This window comes from Microcebus murinus, chromosome 16 (genome assembly GCF_040939455.1).
Source record: "Microcebus murinus isolate Inina chromosome 16, M.murinus_Inina_mat1.0, whole genome shotgun sequence".
Taxonomy (NCBI): Eukaryota; Metazoa; Chordata; class Mammalia; order Primates; family Cheirogaleidae; genus Microcebus; species Microcebus murinus.
Genome location: NC_134119.1, coordinates 12,841,126 through 12,856,426, shown reverse-complemented (window position 1 = coordinate 12,856,426; position 15,301 = coordinate 12,841,126). Strand labels below are relative to the sequence as shown.

General features: G+C 39.9%; 1 protein-coding gene and 1 pseudogene across 10 annotated transcripts in view; one reads left to right on the top strand and one right to left on the bottom strand.

Annotated features, from left to right (window-relative positions):
• Window positions 1-15,301, top strand: part of NCOA3 (nuclear receptor coactivator 3) — a 141,522-nt gene that overhangs the window by 120,776 nt on the left and 5,445 nt on the right. For 4 of the 10 annotated variants that reach the window (XM_020281972.2, XM_012742966.3, XM_020281971.2 and 1 more), the window contains 6 exons: window positions 410-607; window positions 1,988-2,269; window positions 2,368-2,491; window positions 3,341-3,512; window positions 13,359-13,652; window positions 15,081-15,185. In XM_020281972.2, coding sequence (XP_020137561.2) covers window positions 410-607; window positions 1,988-2,269; window positions 2,368-2,491; window positions 3,341-3,512; window positions 13,359-13,652; window positions 15,081-15,185 — 1,175 coding nt within the window. The remainder of the gene's footprint in view (window positions 1-409; window positions 608-1,987; window positions 2,270-2,367; window positions 2,492-3,340; window positions 3,513-13,358; window positions 13,653-15,080; window positions 15,186-15,301) is intronic. The other 6 variants (XM_012742971.2, XM_012742970.2, XM_012742967.2 and 3 more) reach the window with 3 other exon arrangements.
• On the bottom strand, window positions 1,121-1,972 carry LOC105859238 (lactoylglutathione lyase pseudogene; annotated as a pseudogene).

Genomic DNA, 15,301 nt, shown 5'->3' with positions numbered 1-15,301 from the left:
GGAAATTTTACAATTTGTATTGTTTGATTAGAAAGCAACTCATCTGGTTATATTTATTATAAAATTATAATAAACATACTTACATATGTACACATATGGAAGAACTTCCAGGAGTTTGAAACACTGGTAAAATTTTCAGTATTAAGTGAAGCAGAATATTAGTGACCATATCAGGCTACAGAAGAATACCTAATACTTCAGCCAATACTGAGATTGTTGTTTCTACTTTATTTGGAATGTGAGGCTTTTGTGTTTTTTTTGTTTTGTTTTTTTTTTTTTTTGGCTTAGTGTTTATTTTGGAAAGAAAGAAAGACATTCTTGGGTGGGGAGGGGTGGTGTTTATGTCTTGTACTTGATTATGTGTTGATTCATCAGGAGATATTTATGTGTTATGCTTGTGTGTTTTCAGCAGGTCTGAGAAGTCCACAGTCTGTGCAGTCCATTCGTCCTCCATATAACCGAGCAGTGTCTCTAGATAGCCCTGTTTCTGTTGGCTCCAGTCCTCCAGTAAAGAATATTAGTGCTTTCCCCATGGTAACAAAGCAACCCATGTTGGGTGGGAATCCAAGAATGATGGATAGTCAAGAAAATTATGGCTCCAATATGGGTATGTTATTTCTAATTAGTATTTATGATAATTTCTTTTGGGAAAAGCAGATTTAAAATACTTAGAGCCATTTAAGTAATTGGTTCATTTAAGTAATAAGTTCTTGAATAACATTAGTATAATATTTCTTCCATTAATATCCTTCCTTTATTTTATCCTTCCTTATATAAACTCTTTTTTTCTTTTTGACTTGAAGAGAAGTATTATTTAGGAGATAGAAGAAGGCAAATAAATATAGCCTGTCAAGGGAATTGTTCTAGTTATTAACTAAAAAGTAAAGTTACACAACTATATTCAAGGATATAAGATAAAGCATTACTTTCAAACCATAATGACTTAACAGTTAGGTGAGAAAACCCTGGTGAAATAGGAAAGGGAAATGGATTTAAGAATAATTTGAATTGCAGCAGTGATCCATCAGTCCTGTATGCTTCTGCCCTCTGAATATCTTGAATCACACTTTTCTCTTTTAATCTGTTTTCACGGAAATCTCAAAGGAGCATTCTCACAGCACTAGATAATAGTTGCCATTTTGTTAGGATTCAAAATTTCAATCTAGTAGTCATCAGGATGTTGAATAAATGCTAGGACTTTCATTTTCCCATCATGAGGTTTCTTCACAAAGTTGACTTCCAGTTCTTTTAGATCTTTTACAAGCACCGTGTACATCAGGAACAGCAACTCCAATGTGACCATATCCTCAAGGGTCTGAGTTGCCACTGTGGTAACTCTGGGTCTCATAATCTCCAGTGTCCCAATTGTATGTATGCTCAAGGGTAGTTTTTCTGGGGAATTCCTATACTACTTTTTCTTCTTTGTCTTTGGGGATTGTCATTTTTATCCTCATAAGCCAAGAAATAGAGTGAAAATTTCATAGTAGGAAAATCTAATTTTTGGAGTAGTGTCATTCCAAGAACTCTAGTGTAAAAATCCGGTGACTTCTTAGCATCCTTAATTCGTAGCATGGTCTGCTGCAGTAGAGAATCTTTGGTACTGTGATCCGCATTGGAGCAGCAATTGAGGGCGGCCTCGTCTGTGAGGCCACAGACGTGGACTGTGGTTCTGCCGTAGCAGCACTGCTGTATCTCCGGTGACGGAACCCAGGAACAGATCAGTCAGCCACACACTCAGCCCGGCCCTGTCTGTAAACTTTTTAGAGTTTTTTGGTCTAAGATATTTTCTAACCTATAATGAACATGTGGCAATAGGGGCCTTTGAAACCGTCTCCACAGTTGGTCAGCCCTATTCTAATGTTGACAGAGTGCTCTTCTGTCCAGGCTGATGTTATGTATAATGGCTGTAACCTATATAAGAAGGATTTCATTATAATGTGTAAAAGGCCTCTGAGAGCCTGTCCGGAATCATTTCTACCTGTTTTAGGTGGACCAAATAGAAACGTGGCTTTGCATCAGACTCCTTCTACAGAAGACTGGGGCTTGCCAAACTCGAAGGCCAGCAGAATGGAACCTATGAATTCAAACTCCATGGGAAGACCAGGAGGAGATTATAATGTGTCTTTACCCAGACCTGCAGTGGGTAGCTCCATGCCTACCTTGCCTCTTCGGTCTAATAGCATACCGGGTGCAAGACCAATGTTGCAGCAGCAGCAGCAGCAGCAGCAACAGCAGCAGCAGCAGCAGCAGCAGCAGCTGCTTCAAATGAGTAAGTATCCTCTTCATAAAAAATGAAAATATGTGTTTCAGAGTAACTTTATGCTGTTGGCGCTTTTGAAAATTTATGCTTTCTTTTTGTTCCCCCAGGGCATGGTGAGATTCCCATGGGAATGGGGATCAATCCCTATGGCCAAGCAGCAGCATCTAACCAACCGGGTTCCTGGCCAGATGGCATGTTGTCTATGGAAGGTCCTCACGGGACTCAAAATAGGTGGGGCTGTATCTTGTGACTGTAGAAAATCTTAGCTTTGGGTTATCTAGAAAAGAGTTGGAGCACAGGAACGAACCTGAAAGAGAATGAGAAAAATTCCCTATAATTGAGTTACTTGGTTACCATCTGGTTATTTCTTGGACAATGTGTGTGTAAAAGTGACGCTGAGGCAGCAAGCAGTGGTATTCACAGGAGAGGGAGTCCCGTGGCATCAGCCTAGCTCACAGCAACCTCCAACTCCTGGGCTCAAGCGATCCTCCTGCCTCAGCCTCCCAAGTAGCTGGGACTACAGGCATACGCCACCATGCCCAGCTAATTTTGTTCTATATATTTTTAGCTATACAAGGAATTTCTTTCTATTTTTAGTAGAGACAGGGTCTCGCTCTTGCTCAGGCTGGTTTCGAACTCTTTAACTCAAACGATCCGCCCACCTTCGGCCTCTTAGTGCTAGGATTACAGATGTGAGCCACCGTACCCAGCCTAGCTCAACATTTCTATATCCTTTCTCCTTTTCCTTTGATTTCCCCAATTTTCAAGTAATATAACTACTACTCATGCACGCTCTTGTCTTGAAAGAATACTCTCTCTCATCCTTTCCATCCCTCCTCCCGAAATCTCTGCTATCTTCCAAATGCCTGAGATTTGACAGTTAGATTGTTGTGGTGGGATTGGAGGTGTCAGCTATATTTAATGGTCTAAAATGGCCCAGTGAAGCTTTAAAATTGTGTAGCTTAAATATAAATTGATGCCATTTATTTTTTTCTACTACTCAGTTTATTGTTTGTACTTGTAGTATATGAGTTAAAGGAGAGAAAGCACCATTGAAATTGATTTCAAGTTTCTTTCTAGGCCCATTCTTAGAAATTCCCTGGATGATCTTGTTGGGCCACCTTCTAACCTGGAAGGCCAGAGTGATGAAAGGGCATTATTGGACCAGCTGCACACTCTTCTGAGTAACACAGATGCCACAGGACTGGAAGAAATTGACAGAGCTTTGGGCATTCCTGAACTTGTAAATCAGGTAGGTTACATTAACCTTGAAGTAGGACCATGTATATATCCATGTGCTTATGTGTGTGTGCACATTCATCAAGTCATGTATAAGAATGCCTGTATGTGTATCTTTCCTAGTACTTGTATTATATCACTGCATTCATGGATACCAGTATTAAGTTTAGAGAATATACTTAGGATTGTGGTATTATTTCCAGCAATCTACTATTTAATACAGATGTCAAAATTTCAGGCAACTATAGAAATGATTCAGTGAAACTACTATTGTCTTTGTAAAATGTTACTTCTTATTTATGTTAGTTAAGAGTTCTCATTTTTATAACTCTTTCTCTACTACTTAGTCCAGCAGTGTGTACTCCGAGAAGGCAAGCTTTTTTGTTAAACAAAACTCATTTACCATGGTAAATCAGAACATCCTAGTATCATCATCTCCTGTTCCTATCTCATACCCAGCCTTATGAAAATACAACATTCACATATCTGTATTTTTGAAACAGACACATGTTGTAGTGGCTGTTTTTACTTAAAGGGTGTATGGGGCACTGTATAGGTCTGTGCATTCAACAATAAGCAGATCATCAGGGCTTCTCAGTCTTTGTTGTGGAGACGACATGTACTTAAGGCATTACACTGCAGTGTGGCAAACACTGCCATAGACCTTTTAAAGGGTGAATGGGAAACACTGAGCGGGCCTTGTATACATACACCTCCAGGGGTACCAATGACATATGACCCTGGCACTGAGGTGTTTCTAACTCTGGGGGGTGTGTGTGAAGGTTACACAGAGACCAAAAAGCTTGAACTGCCTTTTGAAATTTTAATTTAAGCTGGAAATTGCTTGCTTTGTCCTGATGATAAAATACTTGTCATTATTTAAAATTTTGACAATTGCAAAAAGTACATTAAAAAGTTTAAAATTTTCTGTAATACTGGCACAGAGAAAATCATTATTAAGCTTTTGGTATATACCATTATGCATCGCTTAGTAATGGGGATATGTCGTGAGAAACATATTGTTGGGTAATTTTTGTCATTGTGTGAACTAGTGCCTAGATGGTATAGCCTAGTTTATATGTAGGCTATAAGGCGTGGCCTATTACTCCTAGGCTACAAACTGTACAGTGTGTTACTACTGAGTACTGTAGGCAATTGTAATACAATGGTAAGTATTTGTGTATCTAAACATATCTAAATGTAGAACTAAGGTACAGTAAAAATAATCTTATGGAATCACTGTCATATGTAGTTCATCATTGACTGAAATGTCATTATGTGGTGCATGACTAATGTTTTACATTTAAAAAAGGTGTATGTGCAGGCTGGGTACAGTGGCTCATGCCTGTAATCCTAGAAGTTTGGTAGACCCAGACGGGAGGATCACTTGAGACCAGGAATGCAAGTAGCCTGTGCAACATAGTAAGACCCCATTTCTACAAAAAATAGAAAATTAGCTGGGCGTGGTGGTGTATACCTATATAGTCTCAGCTACTTGGGAGTTCTGGGGCAGGAGGATGGCTTGAGCCCAGGAGTTTGAGGTTGTATTGAGTTAAATGATGACACCTCTGCACTCTAGCCAGAACAAGAACAATAGAACAAGAGCCTGTCTCCAAAAAAAAAAAGTATATGTGCAAATATTTGACTGTATATTTTTTTTTTATTTTGGCATATTATGGGGGTACAGATTTTAAGGTTTCAATAAATGCCCATTTCCCCCCCTGACTGTATATTTTTTTTAAAGTGGTAATTGACTTTAAAACATTCTTGTAACCAGTTTTAGTTTGTGAAAGTTATTATCATCAGTCATCTTTATATATTCAATATATATCTTTAATTTTAATGGCCAAATATTATTATATTGAACACAATGTATTTTACCAGTCTTTTACTGATGAAAATATAAATTGTTCCTCAATATTTATTATTATTATTTTTTGAGACAGTCTTGCTCTGTTGCCTGAGCTAGAGTGCCGTGGCATCAGGTTGGCTCACAGCAACCTCAAACTCTTAGGCTCGAGTGATCCTCCTGCCTCAGTCTCCCTAGTAGATGGGACTACAGGCACATACCACTATGCCCAGCTAATTTTTTCTATTTTTAGTAGAGACGGTGTCTCATTCTTGCCCAGGCTGGTCTTGAACTCTTGAGCTCAAGTGATCCTCCTGCCTTGGCCTCCCAGAGTGCTAGGATTACAGGAGTCAGCCACCACACCTTGCCAATATTTTTTTTACTAACAATTCTGTTAGTTACTCATGTCTCACTTATTCTGTTTCCTTAGATATTAATACAATGCAAAAGAAAGGATTAATGGGTTAGAGTGTGTGGATATTTTAAAGATTTTGCTACTTATTTTCAGGTGGTTTTTCCTGAAAAATTACACTAGCTACTTTTCCACAAGAGTGTGATATTCCTCATACCTTCACCGGTGCTGTGTTGGCATAGCTCAAATTGATGAAAGAACATACACAGTGTGAATGAGCAAGTGATTAAACAAATACTGAGCATGATTATTTTAAAGAATCTTTGCCAATCTGATCAGCAAAAAAACTAAAAAGTTTTAGATTATATTTCTTTTATTTGCAAGATTGAACAACTTTGTGCTTATTGGCCATTTATATGCATTTTTATAGTTTTCTGATGAGTTTTGTTGACTTGTAAAAGTACTTTATGTATATTTGGTTATCGATTTTGTTGTTGTTATTTAATTCAAATATTTGTCTTCTGTATGCCAATCAGTTTTCTGTTGGAGGGTGAGGGAGAATAGTGAGCAAATTAGTTCCCTCTCTCAAATCTCACATACCTCTGGACAAGGCAGAGGCCAGGCAGGGAACCAATGAGAAGTAGATACAGTGTAATAGAGGCAAGAGGAAGAAAGGCATCGGGTACTCTGAGACTGTTTCTGAAAGGGCAACCTGTTCTTTATGTGGCAGTGGTGGTGGGGTTATCCAAATAACCCCAACCCCATTTGGTTATCCAAATTCTTCTCTAAAATCGTCATGTTTGGGTTGCGGTTCCAAAGATGACTATTAACTTACTCTGTTGCCTGAGCTAGAGTGCAGATACTAATATACTGCAGATAGTTTTTTTTCCCTGTTTTCATTTTGATGGGGCTTGTTTTTAGTTTAAAAAGGTTTATGTTTTGAAATCCAGGATGATGAGATAAAGAATAACTGAGGACTTAACTTGAATGTTCAAGAAAGCTCTTTTTGGGGGAGATGACACCAAAAGGATGAGAAAGGAGCTAGCTATGCAAATAGCTAGGGAAGAATGTTCCAGAAGAGGTACAGCAAACTCAAAAGTCCTTAGAAAAGGACTTATGTAAAGAACTTCGGGGTTCTAGGAAATGACTGAAAGTCATGGAGAGCGGAGGGAGAGTGATACAAAATGATAGCAGAGAGGTAAGTGGAGGCAAGGGTCCACAAAGCCATCTTAAGGAGTCTAGAATTTCTGTTATATTAGGAAGCCATGGAAGAATTTTAGGAATTTAGTGATGAGACTGTTTTCCTTTTTTGTTGTAATTTTTATTTTTAGCAAAGCAATCATGTTTGTAACTTAAAATGATATGGAAGTATCTTTATTGAAGAACCAGTCACTTGTCCCACTCTGAGGTAGTAAAACTCTTTATTTTGGTGATATTTCTAAGTAACATGCTTATGCAGCTATTTCTTTATTAACTTCAGTCTATATTCGTTGCCTTCTTGGTATGATAATTGATTACCCATGCATAGTCCCTTATCTGAGAACTTTGGGGTAAGAAATGCTTTGGAAATCAGGAATTTTTTTGAGTCTAGAAAGGTAGCATGGTACATATGTACCATATATTCCATGATACCCCTGGTTTGATCAATGGTATAGTTTTGGGCATTAGCCTGTGATCAAATACGCTAATACTTCTACAGCAAAGTAAGTAGTCATACTGATTGTGATGATATAGAGAGATGTATTGCTTCGTGTAAGTTCAGGTCAGGTTTTTGCTGCTAATGAAAAGCTTTTTCTGTACTTAGAAATTTTAGATAAGAAATTGTGGATATGTTGTATCCTCCCCTCCCCCCAGTATACACACTCACATGTATACCTTACACACAGGCTTGTGCTCTCTCTGTATGTCCCTGGTATAATTATATCTTTCATTGTAGTTAGGTAGTTAATATTTAGATTATTTTTGTCTTACTGCTTAGCCAAGTGTAGCACATATATGTGTATGTACATATATAATGTGTATATGTATATTTTTTAAGTCAGTAATTGCCTTCTCTTTATTTGCTTTATTTCTATGTACTTACTGCTAATTTTCCCGAGATACTCGATGAAAGTATAGTTTCTCATTTTTTTCTTCACATATTCAGGTACATTAAATGATCTATCAATTCCTTCCCTCTCTCCTATTGTTCTCTCTGTTTAACTCTGTCCTTGTGAGGCAGGTCTAGAAATTAATAATTGTCACTATTCACCTATGTCGAATCCCCTAGTTTCTTGAATCTTAAGTCATCTTCTTTCTTGACTTACTCTTTGTTTTGCTGAAGCACAAATTATATTAACTTCTCTATCTCCACTGCATGAGATATAATGTTTTGTGGTCCTTGTGTGTCTGAAAATATCTTTATTCCACCCTCCTGCATGTCTGGCGTATGTATTAAATTCTAGGTTGAAAGAATTTCCTCTTAGAATTTTTAAAGATTTCCTCTGGCATCCAGTGTTGCTATTGAGTCGTATTTTGTTTTGATTTCTGTTCTTCTGCACATGAACCATTTATTCTCTTCGAAATTATTTAGGAAGTTATTATCTCTGAAATTTTATGATGCTGTATCTTGTTGTGGGTCTTGTTTCATTCATTCTGCAGTGTACTAGATACATAGATATTCACTTTGGTTTGGGGGCATTTTGGGGTAAAATTTCTTCAATAATTTCATCTCTGCCATTTTTTTTCCAGGCCTTTCTTTTGGGGATTTCTTTTTCTTTTCTTTTCTTTTCTTTCTTTTTTTTTTTTTTTTTTTTTTTTGAGACAGAGTCTCACTTTGTTGCCCAGGCTAGAGTGAGTGCTGTGGCATCAGCCTAGCTTACAGCAACCTCAAACTCCTGGGCTCAAGCGATCCTGCTGCCTCAGCCTCCCAAGTAGCTGGGACTACAGGCATGTGCTACCATGCCTGGCTAATTTTTTCTATATATATTAGTTGGCCAATTCATTTCTTTTTATTTATAGTAGAGATGGAGTCTCGCTCTTGCTCAGGCTGGTTTTGAACTCCTGACCTCGAGCAATCCGCCCGCCTCGGCCTCCCAGAGTGCTAGGATTACAGGCGTGAGCCACCGCGCCCGGCCTCTTTTTGGGATTTCTGTCGACATGTTGGGCGTAACATTGATTCTGTATTTCTTTTGAGTCACTTTCATATTGGAAGCTTTTATCAAGTATCTGGTGATCCTTGATTGTTTTTATATGTAAAGAATGCTACATTAAAAAGCCGATTTCAAGCTCTGCAGATGTGAGCAGGATCAGTTGTCTTTACTGTGGGTGATTAGGTGGGGAGCTGCTTATTTCAGGACTTGCCAAATTTCAACATGTAGAGTTCTTTACCATCCCCCCTCCTACCCCCCCAGAACTGTATACTTTTTTCCTGGAGAGAAGCCTCCAAAATATTGCCTGGCAATCTTTTATGACCTAGTTACATTTTGGGAGCTGGGCTGGAGAGGCAAGTGGATGATCACATAGTGTAGGATATAAAATTATAAAATACAAAGTTTCATTGGGAATTATAATATGTAAAATATAAAATTTCCCATTTCTAGCCTGTGCCTCATTCCTCTCCTCTCTTCTGCTTGGTGTCCCTGAACCCAGGCCCTTTGCGGGGTTAGGTGGAAGGTATAGCCATTTGAGGGGTCAGGGAGCAAGCAGTGAGATGGTTGACCCCCTGCTCTGTACTCAGACTCCTAACTAATCCTGTTTCAGCACTGTACCCTGATCCTCTACCAGCCCCAGCAGAGACTCTCATTAGTTCTGTGGGATACATTTGCTCACTTTTCATATGTATTTTTCCTTTGCAGGCACATAGGTCTCAATTTCTCTGCTCTGTTGAGTTGGTTCCTACGCCATTCACTTTCTGTCTTCCAAATATTTATTGAAACATTTGATCTTGTTCCCTTCCTTATTTTTATTGTTTTGTGGATAAATTCTTTTTTTTTTTTGAGACAGAGACTTGCTTTGTTGCCCAGGCTAGAGTGAGTGCCGTGGCGTCGGCCTAGCTCACAGCAACCTCAAACTCCTAGGCTCAAGCAATCCTGCTGCCTCAGCCTCCCGAGTAGCTGGGACTACAGGCATGCACCACCATGCCTGGCTAATTTTTCCATATATATTAGTTGGCCAATTAATTTCTTTCTATTTATAGTAGAGACGGGGTCTTGCTCTTGCTCAGGCTTGTTTCGAACTCCTGACCTGGAGCAGTCTGCCCGCCTCGGCCTCCCAGAGTGCTAGGATTACAGGCGTGAGCCACAGCGCCTGGCCTGGAGAAATTCTTTTTTTTTTTTTTTTTTTTTCCTACTTCTTGGAGAAATTCTTTAATGGCATTTTAGTGTATGTGGGGGTAGCAAGTGAATGGAGGTAAACATACACGATAATCTGCCATATTTCACTTAAAAGTACGATTTGCTTCATTAAAAGATATCTTCTGCTGGGTGTGGTGGTATGCACCTGTAGTCCCAGCTACTGGGGAGGCTGAGGTGGGAGGATCATTTGAGCCCAGGAGTTTGAGGTTGCTGTGAACTATGATAATGCCACTGCACTCTAGCCTGCATGACAGAGCAAGACCTTGTCTCTTAAAAAAACTATGTCCAGTTGCTATCTGGAGAAGGGAGTTGGTATAAAGATATCTCCAATCTCCAGTTGCTGTCCAGAGGAGGGAGTTGGTATGATGGGACAAAGTAGAAGCATAGATTTCAGTTTTGACAAGAGTTTGGTAGATGTCATGGGAAGAAGGGAAGGACACACAGCATGCCCCTGGTGGAAAAACTGACAGGACTTTGGTAGACCGTGTGCACGTGCTTGGAAAGGAAGAATGTGAAGAATCAAGATTGCTGGCTTTACCTCTGGAGTGGTGGTGGTGTTGCCATGTACAGTCATCCCTGGGTATCTGTAGAGGATTGATTCCAGGACCCCTGAGGATACCAAAGTCCGAGGATGCTCAAGTCCCTTATGTAAAATGGTATGGTGTTTGCATATAACCTATTCACATCCTCCCATATACTTTAAATCATTTCTAGATTACTTATAATGCCTAATATAATGTAAATGCTGTGTAATAGTTGTCATACTGTATTGTTTAGAGAGTAATGACAAAAAAAAGTCTATATATTCAGTACAGGTGAAACTGCCCTTTTTCCCCCCAGGATATTTTTGATCCCCAGTTGATTGAATCCATGGATGCAGAACCCATGGATATGGAGGGCTGACTGCATTGTGATATAGGGCAGATTGGAGAACAAGGCTTTTTTGGGGGAAGGGCTGTTGGGAATTGCAACGTCTGTTTTCTGCATGTTAAGTTTGTCATCCCTGAGACATCCAGGTAAAGATGTTAAGTAGTTATTTCCATCAGCAAAATTAAGAGTTCAGAGATATTGGGGTGCAGACAAAAATTTGATAGTTACCACCAGTGGATGAGAGCACCTAAGGGGGGGGGAGAGAGAGAGAGAGAGACAGACAGACAGAGAGAGAGAGAGAAAGAGAGAGAGAGATGTGTAAAAGAAAGTATCTATATAGAGAGAGTAAAAATCAAAAGAAAGTACCATGCACCGTGGAAGTTAAATACTGGTGAGAGAAGGAAAAACAGAGCAACTCTTGGGTCATTTTCAATAATTTCTTCCCAAATTACATGACCTCAAATTTACCTTATATAATACCATGTTCATTTCCTTGTCCTTTTAGACTATTAAAAACTACCTACTCAGCTGGGCATGATGACTCATGCCTGTAATCCTAACACTCTGGGAGGTCGAGGTGGGAGGATTGCTCAAGGTCAGGGGTTCAAGACCATCAGCCTGAGCAAGAGTGAGACCCTGTCTCTACTTAAAATAGAAAGCAATTAGCTGGACAACTAAAAGTATATAGGAAAAATAGCTGGGCATAGTGGCGCATGCCTGTAGTCCCAGCTACTCGGGAGGCTGAGGCAGAAGGATTGCTTGAGCCCAGGAGTTTGAGGTTGCTGTGAGCTAGGCTGACGCCAGGGCACTTTAGCCCAGGCAACACAGCAAGACTCTGTCTCAAAACAAACAAACAAACAAAAACTTACCTTCTCATCCTAGCACTCTGGGAGGCTGAGGTGGGAGGATCGCTTGAGCTCAGGAGTGTGAGGTTGCTGTGATCTAGGCTGATGCCACAGCACTCTAGCCCAGGCAACAGAGTGAGACTATCTCAAAAACAAAATCAAAACAAAAGCTACCTTCTCATAAATAATTATAAGGAAATATAGCAATAGGGAGATGCTTTATTTCATATATATGAAATATACCTACTTATATGTATATATGAGTATGTGTGTGTTTATGTGTATAGATGTGTGTGTGTGTGTGTGCGTGTGTGTATAAATAAAAATAAATGAGAGGTGTCAGAAAATACAGTGGGGTGAGGGATGCTTTAAGGTGAGACTTGTCAAGGATTTTGACTGAGTGCTTGCCATTCCATGCCCACGGATGAAAAGATAAAGGTGAATGCAGTACCTGACAGGCTGCTCTTGTCTTAGCGTGGCGGGCATTTTCCTCCATCAGAACATTTATTTTTACTTCTTTTTCTGGCTGGGTGCAGTGGCTCATGCTTGTAATCCCAGCACTTTGAGAGCTTGTTTGGAGGTTCTAGCAGGGGAGCGCAGCTACTCGTATACCCTTGACGGAACCCGAAGACTGGTCCTCCTCTAGTGGGGAAGGTCGTCCTCTTCGACCGAGCGCGCAGCTTTGAGAGGGAGGCTCGTGGAGCGGTGAGGGAGGAAGGGGACACCCGCCTAGCCAGCCAGATCAGCCGAATCAACCCTGGCGATCAATGGGGTGACAGTCGCAGCCAGATTGCCCTCACATCCAATCCCAGCACTTTGGGAAAGTGAGGTGGAAGAATCCCTTGAGTGCAGGACTTTGAGGTTGCAGTGAGCTGTGATTGTGCCACTTGCATTCTGGGCTGGGTGACAGAGTGAGATCTGTCTCTTAAGAAGAATATTTATTTTTACTTCTTTGTCACCTACTAGATGTTATTTTGTATATATCCTTAGCATGTAGAGAAGTGATGTCTGGCACATAACATGATTTAATAAATACTTGTTGAATGAGTGGGTTTTCTTTTCTTCCTCTATGTGTGAATAGTGGTGGGTGACCACCTTTAGGGTTTGTTCACCTGGTGAATACACTCTAGGGGGTGTGAGCATTTGTTGCTTTACCTCTCTTCCAAAATCACCTCTTGCTACTTTCAAAAACATTCTTCACAAATTACCTGAGAATTCACTGAATACAGTGTTTTTAATTTATTTTATACTTGGCTTGGGAGATCCATGTTAATTGGTACAGAAATCTGGTCTAGAACAAGTAATATTTCTCTAGGTATTTAATGCATTATAGATACTTAGCTCAGAAAACATTTTAGTGTCTTGTGTGTGAGTCTGCAAGGCTGTAGGACACAGCCGTGAACAGATGGGGTGTAGTTTGTGGTCTCAGGGAACAGAGGACGTATAGTATGTGTTCAGATGGAAGTTTAGACAATAAGCTTCATTTTGCTTTTGGAATTCTACAACATTGTTCACATATATTCACTATTTTTCATCTTCATTAGAGCATATGATTTCTGTTGCTTTTATAGATATACTTAACTGTTCATTTATGTGTTTGATGTTTAAGGGACAGGCTTTGGAGCCCAAACAGGATGCTTTCCAAGGCCAAGAAGCAGCAGTAATGATGGATCAGAAGGCAGCATTATATGGACAAACCTACCCAGCACAGGGGCCTCCAATGCAAGGAGGCTTTAATCTTCAGGGACAATCACCATCTTTTAACTCTATGATGAATCAGATGAACCAGCAAGGCAATTTTCCCCTTCAAGGAATGCACCCTAGGGCCAACGTCATGAGGCCTCGGACAAACACCCCCAAGCAACTTAGAATGCAGCTTCAGCAAAGGCTGCAGGGCCAGCAGGTAATCAGTCACATGTTCTGCTTTGGTCCCAAAGTAGCTTTTCCTTTAGCCTCTCCTTCCTTAATTTGTTTTGAGGGTACGTCCCTCAGTGTTCTTACCATTGGCTCTCCATCCCTCGTCAAGTAAAGAAATTCCTTTTGTTTTTACTTCTGTGTTAAGATTTTATTTGTACAGATAGCTCCTTGTTAAGGAGTGGTTGTGCTAGAATCAGACACCTTTCTATAAGAATATGCCATTGTACAAGTTAAAAAGTAAAAAATGTCAGAAAGGATTGCTCTTGTGAAAAAACATTTTTCTGATGACTTTGTAGTCTTAAAGGTAGATAATTTTTGTTTTTTAAAAGTTTTTTTTTTTTTTTTTTTTTTTTGTTTTTTTTTTAAGACAGAATCTCACTCTGTTGCCCGGGCAAGAGTGCAGTGGCGTCAGCCCAGCTCACAGCAACTTCAAATTCCTGGGCTCAAGCGATCCTCCTGCCTCAGCCTCCCGAGTAGCTGGGACTACAGGCATGCGCCACCATGCCCAGCTAATTTTTTTTCTATATATTTTTAGTTGGCCAATTCATTTCTTTTTATTTTAGTAGAGACAGGATCTCCCTCTTGCTCAGGCTGGTTTTAAACTCCTGACCTTGAGCGATCCTCCCGCCTTGGCCTCCCAGAGAGCTAGGATTACAGGATTACAGCCACTGCGCCTGGCCTGTTTTTTTTTAAGTCTTTAATAATAATAACCAAATACTTAAACTTTCTTGATCTCAGCATTTTTTATGGATCCTCTGCTTTCTAGATGTTTTATAAAACTGAAGTTCTCTTACGATTCCAAGATAAGACTTCTATTTTTCCCATTGTTTCCTTAATCCCAGCAAAAGTTTTAAAATTTATTTATGTTGTTTGTGTCTTGAGCATGCTGAGTTATTAAATGTGGTGGAATTAAATGAGCCAGAGACTCTCTAGTGCATAAATATTCCTAAAAGTCAGTCTAGGTGCTCAGGAAAGCTGTATTAATGTGTCCATCTTTTTACCATTTCTTTTCCACTAAAAGTTACTTACAGAAAGGTAACAGAGGAGGTAGTCATTCAGTATCACTCTGATCACATTAAAGCTATTTCACCAAGTGCCTGAATAATCCCAGAGAAAACTTGACTTTATATATCCCTTGAGTTCCCATTGAAGATATTTCTTTAAGCTGCAAAATTGTACTTTTACTATTCCTCCCAGCGCCAGACAGTAGAGCTTCATATGGTAGCCCAGAGCTTCTCAGCACTGACCTTCCTGCAGTGTGAAAGTGGACCAGTTCAGTTTACATGCGACTTAAGCAGGTTAATGGGTTTGGAGATATCATCATGACCTCATTAGGTGGTGCTGAGGTTTGGAAAGCTGTCTTGGGCACATTAACACTCTCTACTTGCATTCTAACCAACGTGTGTCACTTCAGTTTTTGAATCAGAGCCGGCAGGCACTTGAAATGAAAATGGAAAACCCTACCACCGGTGGTGCCGCAGTGATGAGGCCCATGATGCAGCCCCAGGTGAGCTCCCAGGTGAGGAGCATGTGTTGTCCCCAGCACAGGCCTTGGTCTGTGGTTGGCTCTCAGTCAATGTTTGTTGAATGAAAAAAAGTAATTCTGAATTTCTTGTGTAAGAAACTGGCCCATCA